The 20,562-nt window shown below is 38.3% G+C and overlaps 1 protein-coding gene and 1 long non-coding RNA gene across 2 annotated transcripts in view; both read right to left on the bottom strand.

Annotated features, from left to right (window-relative positions):
• Window positions 1–16,077, bottom strand: part of LOC116895879 (eukaryotic translation initiation factor 1-like) — a 54,959-nt gene extending 38,882 nt beyond the window's left edge. Inside the window, exon 1 of the mRNA XM_032896976.1 lies at window positions 15,994–16,077. Within this exon, the coding sequence (XP_032752867.1) occupies window positions 15,994–16,077 (84 nt within the window). The remainder of the gene's footprint in view (window positions 1–15,993) is intronic.
• A 701-nt stretch (window positions 16,078–16,778) lies between these two features.
• On the bottom strand, window positions 16,779–20,321 carry LOC116895504. Its single transcript, XR_004387282.1, has 3 exons — window positions 20,221–20,321; window positions 19,228–19,341; window positions 16,779–17,104 (listed from the first exon to the last, which is right to left on the bottom strand). It is a non-coding gene; the product is annotated as an uncharacterized LOC116895504 (long non-coding RNA).
• Window positions 20,322–20,562: the final 241 nt, after the last annotated feature.

Here is a 20,562-nt window from a genome sequence, read left to right on the forward strand (position 1 = left end):
TATTTGGAGCATAGATATTTAGAATTGAGAATTCATCTTGGTTGTTTTTTCCTTTGATGGATATGCAATGTCCTTCCTTAACTTTTTTATTGACTTTGGAGTTAAAATCAATTTCATTTGATATTAGAATGGCAACTCCATCTTGTTTCTTTGGGCCATTTGCTTGGAAATTTGTTTTATAGCCATTAACTCTGGGGTAGTGTTTGTCTTTGTCTCTGAGGTGTGTTCCCTGCATGCTTCAAAATGCTGGCTCCTCTTTACATATCCAGTCTGTTAATCTATATCTTTTTATTGGAGATTTGAGACTGTTGATATTGAGATATATTAAGAAATAGGAAATGTTGCTTCTTGTTATTTTCGTTGTTAGAGGCGGAATTATGTTTGTTTGTCTCTCCTTTGGTTTCCTTTGGAAGTCAATTATATTCTTGCTTTCTGTATGGTGTAGGTTTGTTCCTTCTGTTAGAGTTTTCCATCTAATATCCTTTGTAAGGCAAGATTTGTAGAAAGATATTGTGTAAATTTGGTTTTGTAATGGAATATCTTGGTTTCTCCTTCTATGCTAATTGAAAGTTTTGCTGGATACAGTAAGTTGGGCTGGCATTTGTATTTTCTTAGGGTCTGTATCACATCTGTCCAAGATCTTCTGACTTTCATATTCTCTGGTGAGAAGTCTGGTGTAATTCTGATAGGTATGCCTTTATATATTACTTGACCTTTTTCCCTTACTGCTTTTAAGGTTCTTTCTTTGTTTTGTGCATTTGGTGTTTTTACTATTATGTAACAGGAGGTATTTCTCTTCTGGTCCAATCTATTTGGAGTCTTGTAGGCTTCTTTTATGTTTATGAGCATCTCTTTCTTTAGGTTAGAGAAATTTTCTTCTATAATTTTGTTGAATATATTTACTGGCCCTTTAAATTGGGACTCTTCATGTTTTCTATACTTATTATCTTAGGTTTGATCTTCTCATTTTGTCCTGCAATATCTGTATGTTTCGAGGTAGGATCATTTTGTGTTTTATATTATCTTTGACAGCTTCACTGTTTTCTGTGGTATCTTCTGCTCCTGAGATTCTCTCTTCTATCACTTGTGTTCTGTTGTTAATGCTTGTATGTGTGGTTCCTTGGCTTTTCCATAGGTTTTCTATATCCAGGGTTGTCTCCCTTTGTGTTTTCTTTATTCTTTCTATTTCCATTTTCAATTAATTCACCTGTTTTATTGTGTTTTCCTATAATTCTTTCCTGGATTTTTGTGTTTCCTATCTAAGGGCTTATATTTGTTTACTTGTATTTTCTTGCATTTCTCTAACGGAGTTTGTTATGTCTTTCTTAAAGTCCTGCATCATTATCAAAAAATGTGATTTTAAATCTAAATTTTGCTTTTCTGTTGTGTTTTGATATCCATTTATTTTCTTTGGTAGAAGAACTGTGTTCTGTTGATGGCATGTAGTCTTGGATTCTATTTCTTTAGGTTCCTGTGCTTGCCTCTAGCCATTGATTTGTCTCTGGTGTTTGCTTGCTTGGTGTTTCTGAGAGTGTCCTGACCCTGCTGTACTCCTCTGTGTCATCACTCCTGGAGAAGAGTTTTCTTATTTTCTTTCAGAATTTCCTGAAAACAGATGCTCTGATTTCAGCTGTGTCAGCCTTCCTTGAGACTGTCTTTCAGCTCTAGGCACAGGCAGGATTAAAAGGGTCCTGCCTCTGATTATTCTTAGGTTCTTGCTCCCAGTGGGCCCAGTAGCACTATGAGATTCACTCTTGGGTATGGACTGTGGGCAGAGGGTAGTCTCCTCTGACTTCTCAGGAGTGTCTATACTTCTGAGGGTGCAGCTCTCTCCCCCACGAGATTTGTGCAGGGAGCTCTTTGGCTAGTTCAGTTTGGTCCTGGGCACAGAACAGGTCTGTGGGTACCCATGGCTGTCTGTTCCTATATCCTTGTGTCCAGAGGCAGTTTGCAGTTTCCCCTTGGACCATGGATGTGGGCCGAAGTGTGCAGAGTTGACAGTCTGTCCTGTGGCTTCAGGATGTCTGGACTCCTTGGTGGTCCACTCATTTCTCCAGAGATTTGGGTGCAGGGAACTGTGGAATGGTATTAGCTCACTTTCTGGCAGAGCCAGAAATGAGAAGTGCCCTACCGAGAGGACTTCTGCCTCTGCGTTTCCTGAATCCAACTGGCAGGTCCGTTGGTAGCAGTAAAGTGGGTCTTATCTCTGCTCTTAGCTGTGGCAGTGCTTCTGTAGACTGTATTTCAGCTCCAGCCATTGGCAGGAATCAAATGATCCTGCCCCTGGTTGCTAGTATAGGTCCTTGCTCCCCGTGGGCATAGTTGGCACTTTGCAATTCTCTCTTGGGTCTGGGCTTTGGGCAGTGAGTATTCTCCTCTGACTTCTCAGGAGTATCCACATTTCTGTGGTTTCAGCTATCTCCCCCACGGGATTTGGGTGCAAGGAGCTGTTTGGTTAGTTCTGTTTGTTCATGGGTTCAGACCAGAACTTCAGGTACCAGAGGCTGTCTGTTCCTATATCCCTGTGTCCAAAGGCAGTGTGCAGTTTCCCCTTGGACCAGAGATATGTGCCGAGGTGTGCAGAAGTAGTAGTCTTTCTTCCGGACTAAGGATGTCTGCACTGCTGGGTGGTCTGCTCTCTTCCCTATTTATTTATTTTTATTTACCTCTAAATGAATCTATCTAACAAGCTACCTATCTGTCTTTCTGTCTATCTATCTATCTATCTATCTATCTATCTATCTATCTATCTATCTATCACGTACTTATCTAATGCTGTGCTTAATAAATATACTTTGTGTAAGTTATCAGTATGTACAAGATTTTCTGACATAAATTTTGTATTTACATGGTCTTACAACATCAATCTTTCATGTTAGTTATTAGCACTGAAGATCGACAAGCTTGTCAAAGTCAAACATAGTAAAAGTGTTAAAATCGAGGAATCACTCCCATGAACTTTACTGCACGTGTAGTAGAGAGAACATACACCCAATATTTATTCTCAATACAGTGATCAGTAAGATAACTATTAGATTATTATCAGTTCCTCCCACTAGAGACTTGTTTTCATGAAAGTCAGTCTGTATTTTCACTAATGGTCCCTGGTAATAAGTCAGGTAGGTCAATGTCTTTCTTTTTCTTCAATTTACCTAGGTCAATGTCTTTCTTTTTCTTCAATTTACCTTTATTTAGGAATCTATATACACACATGTATGTATGTATATATGTATGTATGTGTGTATGTATGTTGCCATGGCAAAGGGAAGAAAAGAAGTCCACAGGAGCCAACCTGTTTGTGTTACCTATTTAGGCACTTCTTTAAAAACTGATACATCACTGTAAATTACCAGAAGATGGAGTGATACTGGTGCAATGGAGCTTAAACTGAATGAACTCTTACAGAATCTTTATCTCTCTTCATCTCATATCTTTATTTCTCTGCCTCAAAAACTCACACAAATAGTCATTTTCATAAGGAAAGGAAAGAACTGTGTATACAAGACTTCTCACTTTCATCATAATAAATAATATCAGAACAATTTATTATAAAAAGGAGCTGAGATCTATCAACAATAGAGATGCAAATCTACAGTTTGATTGATCAGAGCAATGTGCTTCTGTGTATAGGTGAAAAAGTGATTGATTCTTATAAGGTCACAGTATTTTCATCATGTAATGCATACCTGAGCTCAAAATATTAAGCAAGACATTAGCTGACCTGGACTTAGCCATGTGGCTTATAACCTTGAATGCTTAATGGAATTATTTTCCAAAGCACAACTTTTCTTGATTCTTCATATGATCCCTATACTCCTCATAATTCCCTAACATTTTTGGGTTTCCTCATATGCTCTCTAAATTCCCTTCTTTGCAATGTGGTAAGAGTCTCAGAAGCTTCTTACATTCATATCTTGCATGTGCTGAGTTTTTTTAAAATTCTAATAAAGTCTCCATGAACTTTAAAAATTTATGTAAAATATTTCTCCCTCTCTTGAGATACATATATATACACATATATGTATATATATGTATATACATGTATATATATATACAAAAACACATATATACAAACATATATATATATATATATCAAATAGGAGTACAAAATTCTTTACATAGAAAATTCATACATTTCAAAAAATAAAATCTTACAGAAAAGTTAAAAAAGGTAAAAAACCACAAGTAATTATTAACAGGAATAGATTACAAGGAATTTTGGGTAAATTTACTATAAGCATGGTTCATATTCGCATTAGTAGTAGATAGTTCTAATTTTATTCTTGATGTTGAGTATATCAACTTTAAAGAAACATGTACAAAGCTTAAGTCCAAGTGGATCAATGACCTCCACATCAAACCAGATACACTCAAACTAACAGAAGAAAAAGTGGGGAAGCATCTTGAACACATGGGCACTGAAAAAAATTTCCTGAACAAAACACCAATGGCCTATGCTCTAAGATCAAGAATCGACAAATGGGATCTCATAAAACTGCAAAGCTTCTGTAAGGCAAAGGACACTGTTGTTAGGACAAAACGACAACCAACAGATTGGGAAAAGATCTTTACCAATCCTCCAACACATAGAGGGCTTATATCCAAAATATACAGAGAACTCAAGAAGTTAGACGGCAGGGAGACAAATAAACCTATTAAAAGATGGGGTTCAGAGGTAAACAAAGAATTCAGAGCTTAGCAATGCCAAATGGCTGAGAAATACACAAAGAAATGTTCAACATCTTTAGTCATAAGGGAAATGCAAATCAAAACAACCCTGAGATTTCACCTCACACCTGTGAGAATGGCTAAGATCAGAAACTCAGATGACAGCAAATGCTGGAGAGGATGTAATGAAAGAGGAACACTCCCCCATTGTTGGTGGGATTACAGACTGGTACAACCATTCTGGAAATCAGTCTGGTGGTTCCTCAGAAAATTGGACATTGAACCACCTGAGGGCCTAGCTCTACCTCTCTTGGTCATATACCCAAAAGATGCCTCAACATATAACAAAGTCACATGCTCCACTATATTCATAGCAGCCTTATTTATAATAGCCAGAAGCTGGAAATAACCCAGATGCCCTTCAACAGAGGAATGGATACAAAATATGTGGTACATCTACACAATGGAATATTACTAAGCTATCAAAAACAATGAGTTTATGAAATGCATAGGCAAATGGATGGAACCCACAAATATCATCCTGAGTGAGGTAATCCAATCACAGAAAAACACACATGGTATGCACTCATTGATAAGTGGCTATTACCCAAATGCTTGAATTACCCTAAATGCAGAGAACACATAAAACTCTAGAAAGATGACCAAAATGCGAATGCTTCACTCCTTCTTTAAAATGGGAAGAAGAATACCCTTGGCAGGGGATAGGGAGGCAAAGTTTAGAACAGAGGCAGAAGGAAAACCCATTCAGAGCCTGCCCCACATGTGGCCCATACATATACAACCACTAAAGTAGATAAGATGGATGAAGCACAGAAGTGCAGGCCAACAGGAACCGGATATAGATCTCTCCAGAAAGACACAGCCAGAATACAGCAATACATAGGCAAATGCCAGCAACAAACCACTGAACTGAGAATGGGGCCCCTGTTGAAGGAACCTTAGAAAGGACTGAAGGAGCTTGAAGGAGCTCGAGACCCCATATGAACAACAATGCCAAACAACCAGAACTTCCAGGACTAAACCACTACCCAAAGACTATGCATGGACTGACCCTGGGCTCCAACCTCATAGGTAGAAATGAATAGCCTATTAAGAGCACCAGTGGAAAGAGAAGCCTTGGTCCTGCCACAACTGAACCCCCAGTGAATGTGATTGTTGGGGGGATGGTGGTAATGGGGGTAGGATGGGGAGGGGAACACTTATACAGAAGGGGAGGAGCAGGGGTTAGGGGGCTGTTGGCCCGGAAACTGGGAAGGGGAATAACAATCAAAATGTAAGTAAGAAATACTCAAATTAATAAAGATAGAAAAAAAACATAGGAAAAGGAATCACAGTGAGTCACTTCCTGGTTTCTTAGCCTTTACAGGCTATCAACACATCTCTCAATATACCAGGCTATTAGCCAAAGTAAGTCTTGATCAAGTTTCAGGATATTTGTCTTCTTTTCCTATCTGATTTTCCTTGACTTTTCCAATATCATGCCCCCACCTACTTATATATACAATAACATGTACAATCACCTAATGATAAGGATCCAGTATTTCAGCAGCCATGTAGCATCATCTGAGTGTCATGAAAATACATGAAAATTATATATATGAGAGGAATTTAGAAAGTTATCAATATCTCATGTGGATGCCTAGGAGGGATGAAAGACTCAAAGGAGATCATCAATATTGAAGTGGTATAAAATAAATGAGAACTGGAAGGACCATTAGAGCATGATATGTGACTGCTAATTGCTTTAGTGACATGGCAACCTTTTTTTATTTATTTTTTTCATCTTAGTTCTTTCTTGAGGGTACTATCATTCTGATAATGTCATCAGTATTGATTAAACGTACTGATCAAGTAATTGGTAGACTGGAAGAAGGAAGCAACAGCAACATTTTCCTACCCATAAATCTGTATCTACCTTTATATGTCACTAGTGGCTGTATTAGATATTCGATTGGTAATAATAGCAGGGATATGTAATGTTGCTCTAAATACTCAAAGCAACCAGGAACATGAAAATGCACAAGCATGAGCATGGATGATTTGATTTCCAGGCAGGACTTAAAAACAATTCAGAATGGTAGACGGTAAATTTGCATACATCAGGTTCAGTTATGAAGTTCTAATATTGTAAAATGAATTCTCATACTACATTGAAATGCTTTGAGAAAACAAAAGTAATTTCATGGGATCTGGTTCATTCTTATCTTTTAAAAATAAAACTGATACATATACTTCAACTTTGAGTGTCCTCCATTATTAATTTTCTGTAGCCTGTTTATAGCAACAAAATCATTGCCAGATAAATGTTCACATTTAATGCATTAGAATATTATAGACTTTTTATATTAAATCTATTCTTTAAAAATAATATTAGGCTTTATGTTATTAGATAATGCATCCACTATAATATTGTTGAAGTAAAATACTAACATCTACTGGGAAACTAGAGTTTATCTATTTAGATTTCTTTGGCCTTGTCTATATTTCTGTTACATAATACAATGTCATTACTAGCTGAAAACTGTGCTAAGGACATTCTTGATGCACAGTGGGTAAACCTAAGTGCTTTGCTGAGTTCTGTATGTCATTTAAGTGTATGAGTAAACATCTAGAATGGGATCAAATTTCTCCCATTGTGGCTGTAGTGATTTGTAGGAGAAGGAAGGATTCATTCTTATGGACTGAGCCTCAAAATGTCAGATATGACACCATCTCCAGGTTAACAAAAAGATAGGGTAGAATAAGTCTAGAGTATTATAAATAAGAGTTTACCAGTAAAGGACAAAATGTTCCCTAGTGGAGAGAATTCTCCATACAACTGCATGAAACATGATGTTAGGCTTGATCAAATCTTTCAATGGTTAAGTGACTGCAATAAAAGAATCAGGGCCTTATTTAAGATCCCCAGCATCCATGTAAACACAAATGTAGCAGTACTATCTGCAACCCTAGTAGACCCCAGGAGATTCTGGAAGATCATTGACTATCTTTACTCAATAACACATGAGACCTGCATAAAAAAAGAGACTGGCACTTAAGCATCAGGTACCCTGTGCTCCAGACACCAACGGGACCTAAAGGGACTGGATCAATAGTTCTCTGCACCACATCCTGTCAGAGGGAGAGCTAAACCTTCAGAGGGGCAGACATGCCTGGGAAGCCAGAAGAGACTACACTCTGCCCACATTTCTGACTCCAGAGGAAACATCTAACACCATCTGTGACCCCAATGCATTGGTGCTCCCGGAAAAGGCGGTGCAGGCCCTCCTTGTTGCCACCCTCACTGAGAGCTCAAAAGCAGCCCCCCATGAGCAAACTTGAGCCACGGGAACAAAGGTAAGACCAACTTTTCTGCTCCAAGTGACCTGCATGGTGGTCTCAGGACACACAGAGCCAAAATTTCTCTGGGACCAGACACTTGTTTGCTGGGCTTTTTGCTGGAGCCCCAACTTCACTGATCCCGGCCCACAGCTCACTGCTCCTAAACCCCTTGGGAGTGAGAGTTCACAGCCTGGACAGGTGGGCACTCCTGAGACTTCAGAGCGGGAGAGACCACCAATACTCCCCACCCATGCCCACATCCCTGGCCCAAGAGGAAACTGTATATGCCCTCTGGGAACCGGAAGATAGGGGCACTTAAGCTGCAGGTCCCCAGGGCTCCAGACACCACTGGGATCTAAAGGGACTGGATCAACAGTTCTCTGCACCCAAATCCCATGGGAGAGAGAGCTAAAACTTCAGGGAGCAGAAATGCCTGGGAAGCCAGAAGAGACTACACTCTGCCCATATTTCTGACTCCAGAGGAAAACACCAAATGCCATCTGGGACCCCGGTGCACTGGGACTCATGGAAAAGGCAGCGCAGGCCCTCTTCGTTGCTTCCGTCATGGAGAGCTCCAAAGCAGCCCCCCAGGAGCAACTTGAGCCACCAGACCACAGGTAAGACCAACTTTTCTGCTCAAAGCAACCTGCCTGGTGGACTCAGGACACAGGCCCACAGGAACAGCTGAAGACCAGTAGAGAGGAAAGACTACATGCCCAAAAGTAGAACACTCTGTTCCCATAACTGGCTGAAATAAAACAGAAAAATAGGTCTGCAACACTCCTGACACACAGGATGATAGGACGGTCTACCCACTGTCAGAAATAGGAGAACAAGGTAACACCAGAGACAACTGGATGGTGAGAGGCAAGCACAGCAACCCAATCAAGAGAAACCAAGACTACATGGCATCTTCACAGTCCAATTCTACAATCAAAGCAAACACTGAATATCGAAACACACCAGAAAAGCAAGATCTAGATTTAAAATCATATTTGGTCACGATTCTGGAGGACTTCAAGAAAGACAAGAAGAACTCCATTAGAGAAATGCAGTAAAACATAAATAAACAAGTAGAAGCCTATAGAGAGGAATCACAAAAAGCCCTGAAAGAATTCCAGGAAAACAAAATCAAACCGTTGATGGAATTAAAAATGGAAATAGAAGAAATAAAGAAAGGACACAGGGAAACAACCCTGGATATAGAAAACCAAAGGAAGAGAAAAGGAGTCATAGATACAAGCATCACCAACAGAATACAAGAGATAGAAGAGAGAATCTCAGGAGGAGAAGATTCGATAGAAATCATCGACACAACTGGCAAAGATAATGTAAAACGGAAAAAGCTACTGGTCCAAAACATACAGGAAATCCACAATTCAATGTGAAGATCAAACCTAAGGATAATAGGTATATAAGAGAGTGAAGACTCCCAGCTCAAAGGACCAGTAAATATCTTCAACAAAATCATAGAAGAAAACTTGCCTAACCTAGAGAAAGAAATGCCAATAAACAAACAAGAAGCCTACAGAACTCCAAATAGATTGGAACAGAAAAGACACTCCTCCTGTCACATAATAGTCAAAACACCAAATGCACAAAATAAAGAAAGAATATTAAAAGCAGAAAGGGAAAAAGGTCAAGTAACATATAAAGGCAGACCTATAAGAATCACACCAGATTTCTCACCAGAGACTATGAAAGCCAGAAGATCCTGGACAGATGTCATACAGACCCTAAGAGAACACAAATGCCATCCTAGGTTACTGTATCCTGCAAAACTCTCAATGAACATAGATGGAGAAACCAAGATATTCTGTGACAAAACCAAATTTACACAATATCTTTCTACAAATCCAACCGTACAAAGGATAATAAATGGTAAAGCCCAATATATGGAGGTAAGTTACACCCTAGAAAAAGCAAGAAACTAATCATCTTGGCAACAAAACAAAGAGAAGAAAAGCACACAAACATAATCTCACATCTAAATATGAATATAACAGGAAGCAATAGTCACTATTCCTTAATATCTCTCAACATCAATGGTGTCAACTCCCCAATAAAAATACATAGATTAACAAACTGGATATGCAATGAGGACCCTGCATCCTGCTGCCTACAGGAAACACACCTCAGAGACAAAGACAGACACTACCTCAGAGTAAAAGGCTGGAAAACCAGTTTCCAAGCAAATGGTCTGAAGAAGCAAGCTGGCATAGCCATTCTAATAGCGAATAAAATCGATTTCCAACCGAAAGTCATCAAAAAAGGTAAGGAAGGACACTTCATATTCATCAAAGGAAAAATATACTAAGATGAACTCTCAATCGAAAATATCTATGCTCCAAATACAAGGGCACCTACATACATAAAAGAAACCTTACTAAAGCTCAAAGCACACATTGTACCTCACACAATAATAGTAGGAGAATTCAACACCCCACTCTCATCAATGGACAGATCACAGAAACAGAAAAAAAAAAAACAGAGACATAGACAGACTAAGAGAAGTCAAAAACTAAATAGACTTAACAGATATTTATAGAACATTTTATCCTAAAGGAAAAGGATATACATTCTTTTCACCAACTCATCGTACTTTCTCCAAAATTGTCCATGTGATTGGTCATAAAACAGGGCTCAACAGATACAGAAAGATAGAAATAATCCCATGCATCCTATCAGACCGACATGGGCTATAGCTGGTATTCAATAACAATAAGGGAAGAATGTCCACATATACATGGAAATTGAACAATGCTCTACTCAAAGATAACCTTGTCAAGGAAGAAATAAAGAAAGAAATTAAAGACTTCTTAGAATTTAATGAAAATGAAGATACAGCATACCCAAAATTATGGGACCCAATGAAAGCTGTGATAAGAGGAAATCTCATAGCTCTGAGTGCCTGCAGAAAAATATGAGAGAGCATATACCAGCAGCTTGACAGCACACCTAAAAGCTCTAGAACAAAAAGAAGCAAATACATCCAGGAGGAGAAGAACGCAGGAAATAATCAAACTCAGAGTTGAAATCAACCAAGTAGAAACAAAAAGGACAATACAAAGAATCAACAGAACCAAAATTTGGCTCTTTGAGAAAATCAACAAGATAGATAAACCCTTATCCAGACTAACGAGAGGACACAGAGAGTGTGTCCAAATTAACAAAATTAGAAATGAAAAGGGAGGCATAACTACAGAATCAGGAAATTAAAAAAAGATCATCTGATCCTAATACAAAAGCCTATATTCAACAAAATTGAACATCTGCAGGAAATGGACAATTTCCTAGACAGATACAGGTACCAAAGTTAAATCAGGAACTGATAAGCCATTTAAACAACCCCAAATTCCTAAGGAAATAGAAGCAGTCATTAAAGGTCTTCCAACAAAAAAGAGCCCAGGTCCATAAGGGTTTAGTGCAGAATTCTATCAGACCTTCATGGTACTGAAGAATACCATACTTTCCAAACTATTCCACAAAGTTAAACATAAGGTGTGCTACCGAATTCCTTCTGTGAAGCCACAGAAACCACACAAAGACCCAACAAAGAAAGAGAACTTCAAACCAATTTCCCTTATGAATATCGACGCAAAAATACTCAATAAAATTCTGGCAAACCGAATCCAAGAGCACATCAAAACAATCATCCAACATGATCAAGTAGGCTTCATTCCAGACATTCAGGGATGGTTTAATATAGGGAAAACAATCAACATAATCCATTATGTAAACAAACTGAAAGAACAAAACCACATGATCATTTCATTAGATGCTGAGAAAGCATTTGACAGATATTCCACACACCTTCATGATAAAAGTCCTGTAAGGAATAGGAATTCAAGGCCCATAACTAAATAGTAAAAGCCATATACAGCTAACCAGTCACTAACATTAAACTAAATGGAGAGAAACATGAAGCAATCCCACTAAAATCAGGGACTAGACAAGACTGACCACTCTTTCCCTACTTAATCAATATAGTTCCTGAAGTTCTAGCCAGAACAATCAGACAACAAAAGGAAATCAAGGGGATACAGATTGGAAAAGAAGAAGTCAAAATATCACTATTTGCAGATGATATGATAGTATATTTAAGTGATCCAAAAAGTTCCACCAGAGAACTACTAAGGCTGATAAACAAATTCAGCAAAGTGGCTGGGTATAAAATTAACTAAAATAAATCAGTAGCCTTCCTCTACACAAAAGAGAAACAAGCCAAGAAAGAAATTAGGGAAACGACACCCTTCATAATAGACCCAAATAATATAAAGTACCTCGGTGTGACTTTAACCAAGCAAGTAAAAGATCTGTACAATAAGAACTTCAAGCCTCTGAAGAAAGAAATTGAAGAAGACCTCAGAATATGGAAAGATCTCCCATGCTCATGGATTGGCAGGATTAATATAGTAAAAATGGCCATTTTACCAAAAGTAATCTACAGATTAAATGCAATGCGCATCAAAATACCACTCCAATTCTTCAGAGCATTAGACAGAACAATTAGAAAATTCATCTGGAATAACAAAAAACCCAGGATAGCTAAAACTATCCTCAACAATAAAAGGACTTCTGAGGAAAATCACTATCCCTCAACTCAACCAGTATTACAGAGCAGTAGTGATAAAAATTTCATGGTATTGGTACGGATACAGACAGATAGACCAGTGGAATAGAATTGAAGACACAGAAATGATCCCACACACCTATGGTCACCTGATTTTTGACAAAGGAGCCAAAACCTTCATGGAGAAAAGATAGCATTTTCAGCAAATGGTGCTGGTTCATCTGCAGGTCATCATGTAGAAGAATGAAGATCGATCTATGCTTATCACCCTGTACAAAGCTTAAGTCCAAGTGGATCAAGGACCTCCACATCAAACCCGATACATTCAAACTAATAGAAGAAAAAGTGCAGAAGCATCTCAAACACTTGGGCACTGGAGAAAATTTCCTGAACAAAACACCAATGGCTTATGCTCTAAGATCAAGAATCGACAAATGGGATCTCATAAAACTGCAAAGCTTCTCTAAGGCAAAGGACACTGTTGTTAGGGCAAAACGACAACCAACAGATTGGGAAAAGATCTTTACTAATCCTACAACAGATAGAGGGCTTATATCCAAAATATACAAAGAACTCAAGAAGTTAGATGGCAGGGAGACAAATAACCCTATTAAAAATGCGGTTCAGAGCTAAACAAAGAATTCACAGCTGAGGAATGCGGAATGGCTGAGAAACACCTAAAGAAATGTTCAACATCTTTAGTCATAAGGGAAAAGCAAATCAAAACAACCCTGAGATTTCACCTCACAACAGTGAGAATGGCTAAGTTCAAAAAATCAGGAGACAGCAAATGCTGGTGAGGATGTGGATAAAGAGGAACTCTCCTCCATTGTTGGTGGTATTGCAGACCGGTACAACCATCCTGAAAATCAATCTGTAGGTTCCTCAGAAAATTGGACATTGATCTACCTGAGGACCCAGCTATACCTCTCCTTGGGCATATACCCAAAAGATGCCCCAACACATAACAAAGACACATGCTCCACTATGTTCATAGCAGCCAGAAGTTGGAAAGAATTATAGTATAATAGCCAGAAGTTGGAAAGAACCCACATGCCCTTTAACAGAGGAATGGATACAGAAAATGTGGTACATCTACACAATGGAATATTGCTCAGCTATCAAAAACAATGAGTTTATGAAGTTCATAAGCAAATGGATGGAACCTGCAAATATCATCCTGAGTGAGGTAACCCAATCACAGAAAAACACACATGGTATGCACTCATTGATAAGTGGCTTTTACCCAAATTCTTGAATTACCCTAAATGCAGAGAGCACATGAAACTCAAGAAAGATGACCAAAATGCGAATGCATCACTCCTTCTTTAAAATGGGAAGAAGAATACCCTTGGGAGGGAATAGGGAGCTAAGTTTAGAACAGAGGCAGAAGGAACACCCATTCAGAGCCTGCCCCACATGTGGCCCATACATATACAACCACCAAAGTAGATAAGATGGATGAAGCAAAGAAGTGCAGGCCGACAGGAAGCAGATGTAGATCTCTCCAAAGAGACACAGCCAGTATACAGCAAATGCATAGGCGAATGCCAGCAACAAACCACTGAATTGAGAATGGGACTCCCGTTGTTGGAGTCAGAGAAAGGCCTGGAAGAGTTTGAAGGGGCTCAAGACCCCGTATGAACAACAATGCCAATCAAGCAGTGCTTCCAGGGACTAAGCCTCTACCCAAACTCTATACATGGACTGAACCTGGGCACCAACCTCATAGGTAGAAATGAATAGCCTAGTAAGAGCACCAGTGGAAGGGGAAGCCCTTGGTCCTGGCAAGGCTGAACACCTAGTGACGTGACTGTTGCGGGGGGAGGGTGGTAATGTGGGGAATATTGGGAGGGGAACATCAATATAGAAGGGGAGAGGGAAGGGTTAGGGTGTGTTGGCCAGGAAACCAGGAAGGGGAATAGCAATTGAAATGTAAATAAGAAATACTCAAGGTAATAAAGATAAAATAAAATTCAAAGTTCCTCTTTAAAAAAGACAGATGATATATTCATATTAGTACATAATTATATGTACAAATATTTTTTAATTTTTGTCATATATTTCATACGATTACATAATGTTTTACAAATGTTATCCTCTTTTCCTTCCGTTCCATATACCCTCTTCCTCTCCCTGCTTCTACTAGGATTTTCCCACTCTCACTCACATACTCCCACATCAGCATACTGCCTTTACCCTACATTGGGGAAGTGACTCTTTTCAAGATCAAGGGCTTTTCCTCCTACTGATTCTGGACAATGGCATCTGCTGCAACATATTTTGCTGGAGCCATGGGTACCTCTATGTTTACTCATTTGGTGGTGGTTTAGTCCCTGGGACCTCCGGTGGGGTCTGGTTGGTTGATATTTTGTTCTTCTTACGGAGGTACAAACCCCTTCATCTCCTTCAGTATTTTCTCTAAGTCCTTTATTGGGGTTTTCTTGTTAAGTCCAACGGTTGTGTTTTCCTGTATTTCTTTAAGGTATTTTTGTGTTTCTTCTTTAAGGGCTTCTAGTTGTCCTGTGTTCTCCTGTATTTCTTTTTTTTTTTTTACTTCTTCTTTTCCTTTTTTTTTAATAGAGAAACGTTTATTTTGCATCTCAATCCAATTGCACAGATCACAGAAAAAATAAAAACATAACAGAAGGATGTCAAGGCAGATGATCTGATTACGTTTACAGTCATAAAACACGAAGTAATAATTAGTGCACAACTTATTTTCTTCTTTTTTACTCTCCAAGACCCAAGTGAGGGAATGTTGCTAACCATAGTGAGTATGTCTTTTGACTCTCTTCTTTGCTGAACTAATCAAAATAGTGTCCTATTTCTCGGGACAACAATGGTATAAAGAACTTTCTCCTATATTTCTTTAATGGAGTTATTTATGTCCTTCTTAAAGACATCTCTCATCATCATGAGATATGATTTTAAATCCAAATCTTGCATTCCAGTGTGTTGGAATATCCAGTAGTTGCTGTGGTGGGAGAACTGGATTCTGATGATGCCAAGTAGTCTAGGTTTCTGTTGCTTAGGTTCTTGTGCTTGCCTCTCACCATCTGGTAATCTTTGATGTTTGTTGGTCTTGCTCTCTCTGAGTGGATCTTGTCCCTTATGTGGGCTTGTAAGCCTACAATTTGTGATCTTAGGAGTGTGAAAACTTCTTGGAGACCTGCTCTCTGGGGGCAGGTTTTGGATCTTAAGACCTGTCAGACAGCCTTATCTCTGTGCTCAGATGGAGACGGCAAGTGTCCTGTAAAAATCTGCCCCGTGCGTCCAGTATCCTGCATTCTTCTGGAAGCTGATGGAGGCAGGGTGTAGAGTCTTAGGCAGACCTGCGGCTCTTGCCCACCATGTGCTCTAGGCAGCTCTCTCTTTGGATAGTCAGTGGAGAGGAAGTGGGTTCCTACCTGTGAGCTTAGGTGGAAGAGCCCTTCTGGCAGTCCAGCTGTCTGCGAGCAAGTTTTCGATCCAGAGGCTGTGGACAGCCTCATCACTGGGTACAGATGGAGCTGTACACAAATGTTTGTATATTTCAAACACGTTGAATTGTATGATTTTATTTTAGATGTCCATATGGGCACAGAATATAAATTTTCCCTTCAGCATCCTCAGATCATGTATAATTCTTAAAACTTAAAAATAGAATCAACGTGCATATTTATATATAACACATGTGTGATATGTACTATATGGGAAAGACTATCTAGCACAGTAGTTTTGTGCATACACCTTTTGAGATTTTCTCCCAGAGCACACTAGTTTTACATTCTCCTACCCAGAAAAGAGATGATTCTTTTTCTCTAAAGGTTTAAAACAACAGGTCTGATACAAAGTGAACACTGTGAGGGATTCTCTGTGATTCCTTGAGATATAGATAGAGGGATAGTAACAAAGGGCTGGCTGTGATTTTGTGAATGTTACTCATCCACATGAGTCAGTTAGATGTAACTGTAAGTTTCCTGTTATAACTACAGTGCATGTCTTCCTTGAGATAGATTATCTACTGTATTTTGATGTTCTTATATAGAAAGTCAGAATCTTCATTTATACAGAAGGAACAACATGTGCCTATGAAACGTGGATATTATCACATAGAATACAGCATACTTGACACTGACTTGTTGATAAAAGCCTCATGGTACTTGGCATTTGATTCCTTCTACCCACATGGCAGTTGTTCTCAGACAACAACTCAAGATGAATGGCAGTACTTTTATTGAGTAAAGCATAGGTTTGTCATGGCATGCTTACAATGGTTCATTTAAATGAAGTGTGTGAAATGTAAAAGGAAGACAATTGTTCACGTGTACATAACTGGACTGCATGTCTCTGTGACTCCTGGCATCCATACAGAAGGGTGTTTCCATATTAGATTTCCAGAACTAGAATCAATGTCTGCAAGTGGTGGGTAACAGCCCAGTCAGTCCCAGAGTCTCATTTGGTATAACAATTGAATCTTACATCATGTATATTTTGCTAAATATAATCAGGATACAGTTCAAAGTAACATATTTCTCTCTAAAAATGGAAAGAAATATAGATCATTGGGGGTCTTAAAATTAAAAGGAATATAATCATCCAAATAACTGAAGTGGAAATGGTAACCACGTAAATGATACACTGGTCATTCCAGTGTCCATAGGTCCCTGGATATTCAGCATAGCTCTTCAGTGGACAATGATCATTGCCTCAATTGTTTATAGTCCACAAGATTTTATGTGCACAATCCAGAACTCATGAGATCCTGAATCCTGTTACACAATACAGCAGTCCACTGGGTCAGGGCCCATCTAGTTCTAGACATTGACATGTCATTAAGTGTGGCACATGGAAAAATCAAAGAAGGGAATATTGATGTGAAAATAAGAGGTGATACAAATATTTAAGAAGATAAGTCCTGCCACCCCAGTATGTAGTATCACAGGAACCCAATGCATAAGACACCATCTAGTGGTAGTAGCAGGATTTCAGCAAGAGGGATTAAAGTCAGGAACATGTGGCAGATCTTTTATTTGCATGGGACCAACCATGCAGGTTGATGACAAGCAAGTAGGTTTTCTGGAGATAGCCCATCATTTTGCATAGCTATGATTGGTGTGCTCTGAAAGGCATAGGTCCATCCCAAAATAGCTTCTCATTTCTGATATTGCTTTCCTATCACTATTACTGCTTGATAATTTCTGGGCATCATCTCACAATATTGAACACAGATTCTTCAAGCAATATGAACACATACTTTTATATAATAGTGTTGTTTAGATGAATTAATGACTATAGAATTCTTGATTTGATTCAATAATTTAAGAAAGAAATTTAAGGAGATGGTTTTAGTTGTTTTCCCAGAAAGATGTAATAAAGTTAAAATAAAAAATAGAGCATGCACCTCCTCATAGTATAATTATATGTTATTTATAATGAATGAAACAAACTTTAAAATTGAATTAAGAAGAGAAATAAATTTGGGACATACTTTAGATCAATGAAAGACATTAATTGTAGGTAATATCCATTGATGATGCTACCAATGTGCACTGTAATTTATCAAGGACATGTGAAACTGTTGTTTTAAACTTACAATGGGTTTATAGAGTGAAACACTACTTTGAACTGACTATCTACAACTGTCTGTAACTCCTTTCTTTGAAACTTTATGAGGTAAATTCTTAAACACCTTTTGTCTAAAAAGCAACAAAATGCTGAGAGAAAAGTAAAGTGTAGTGTGTAGCTGTTATTGGATCTTCTCTATTCAAAAAACGTTTATATTTTTAGATAGTATATATGTATATCTGTCTGTCTGTTTGTGTGTATGTATATACATATGTATGCTTAATAATTTCTATTATTAACATGTATGTTTATATGTATACATGTGCACTTTTGTAGTTGAATGCTTGGCATCAGCCAAATTTGTGTGTGTGTGTGTGTGTGTGTGTGTGTGTGTGCGCGCGCGCGTGCGCGCGCTTGACTTTATTTTTACCCTTTTTCATTTTCTGTTATTCACAAAAGTTTAATGAATTCATAAGTTCTTAACTGTCTATCAAGAGATCCCCAAGTAAAAGAACCCAAGAAATTAAGTTTTTTTTCCTAATACTCTCCTAACAGCAGGAATCAAAAGTTAGAAAACATTAGCTTCTGGAACCAGAACAGTAAGAGATATTTAATGGCCACAGGTCATGAACCGTTTGTCTTCTTATAACAACCCCACATCAGTACCTTAATGACAGGATAGGACCTTTACAAGTGAACCCTGCAAATGAAGGTGAGGTTGCAAGTAAAAGACTCTCCTCTGACTAGCAACCATCTCCACAACTCTTTATTCTGTCAATAAGCAAAAAATCAATCATACTCTTGGTAGTAAAGTTCCCAGTAAATGGAGAATATTGTTATGGACTCTTCCTCCTCTTCTGTGCACAGCGCTACTTTTGAGGAATGGATGCACTCAACAAGTGTGCCTATGTTATTTATTGATAATCTCCATTTTCTCTCTTCAAATGTTTGCACATGATCTTTTCCTGTGCAGTTCATTTATATTACCTTGCCAAATGCATAAAACACTAGCACAAAACCCTTCTCAGATATTATACATTGGTCCTAATTTTCATAAGATTTTTTCAAAAAGAGGGGTCACTTAGTATTCATACCTTCAGCTGTTCTGTTTGTTCTTCGAAGGGAGAGTTGGCCAGTTTAGATAGGAGCTTCCTGCATCTGACTCTTCCAGGCAATGATATCTAGTACATTGTTATTCCAGGAGTCCACTTTAGAAAAGGAACAGGATTAATTGCATCACTTCTCATTGGTAAGTTTCTCTTTTCAGTAACCCTTTGTAACTGAAATAATTAATTTGTTTATCCTTTGTTTTAGCATTCTTTAGCTTCATGGATCATTCCTCATACAACAAATAAATCATCTTTATAGAAATTGATACCCACCCTACTAGGTCTTTGACTTATTGCCATATTTTTTTAGTTGTCTTGTGCTGTGAAGAAGAAGGAAACAGGACAAAAGAGAAGAATAAAATCCATTCAGTGGAGTTAGGAATGAAGGGATTATATCTGAGAGTTATGGTGTTGCCAGAAATAACTCTATACATATGGAAAAGTGTAAGGGGCAGCTGTGGTTACCTTTGTCCTGTTTAAGGCTCTTTTCTTTCTTTTTTTTTGGTTCTTTTTTTTCGGAGCTGGGGATCGAACCCAGGGCCTTGCGCTTCCTAGGCAAGCGCTCTACCACTGAGCTAAATCCCCAACCCCTTGGCTCTTTTCTTTCATGGTCACATGGAAAGCTGCTGAAGCTCAGGTTAATTAATTATCAACTCCAAAGGAAGTGTCCTTGAAAAGGGTCCTCTTGTCCAGAGAGGAACACCAACTTACAGAAGGTTTTCTGCTCAGTATGAAGAGTTCAATGGCAAACATTTCAACATTTATGTTTATGATTTGTGCGCATACCCTTACTCTAACACACAGTACATGTATATTCATCTCCAGCTCTATCCCTTCATAAATAACTACATTCCTACATATTTCCCTTCAATACACACATTTTCTCAAAATATCCATATATCTATACAAATGCATGACCATAGTACCTCTACCACCCTGCCCAACTTTTCAGCAAACAAGGCATTACTAAAAACACACATTTAGGTTATAGAATTCCCTCTGGAAATTACATTTGTAGAAGTCAGACTCAATTGCTCTACATTTGGTTTCAACCACTTCAATTTCACCAAATCCCTATGAAGAAAAGAGCAAAATTGTTGTGTAGTTCTGTATTTTCATTTACATGTATGCTTTAATTTACTTTTGTAGCTAACACTTTTTTTTGGATCCATGTCAATATGATTGCCATCTGAACACACACACAAACTACTTCCAACAGAATGATTTTCAGGACCTTTTTCTTTGTACATCTTTACTCTAAGATATAGAAGGAACAGGACACCAAAGGTGGAAGTCTGGGACTAACACTTTTCAATATTG

This window comes from Rattus rattus, chromosome 3, assembly GCF_011064425.1.
Source record: "Rattus rattus isolate New Zealand chromosome 3, Rrattus_CSIRO_v1, whole genome shotgun sequence".
In the NCBI taxonomy this organism is placed as follows: domain Eukaryota; kingdom Metazoa; phylum Chordata; class Mammalia; order Rodentia; family Muridae; genus Rattus; species Rattus rattus.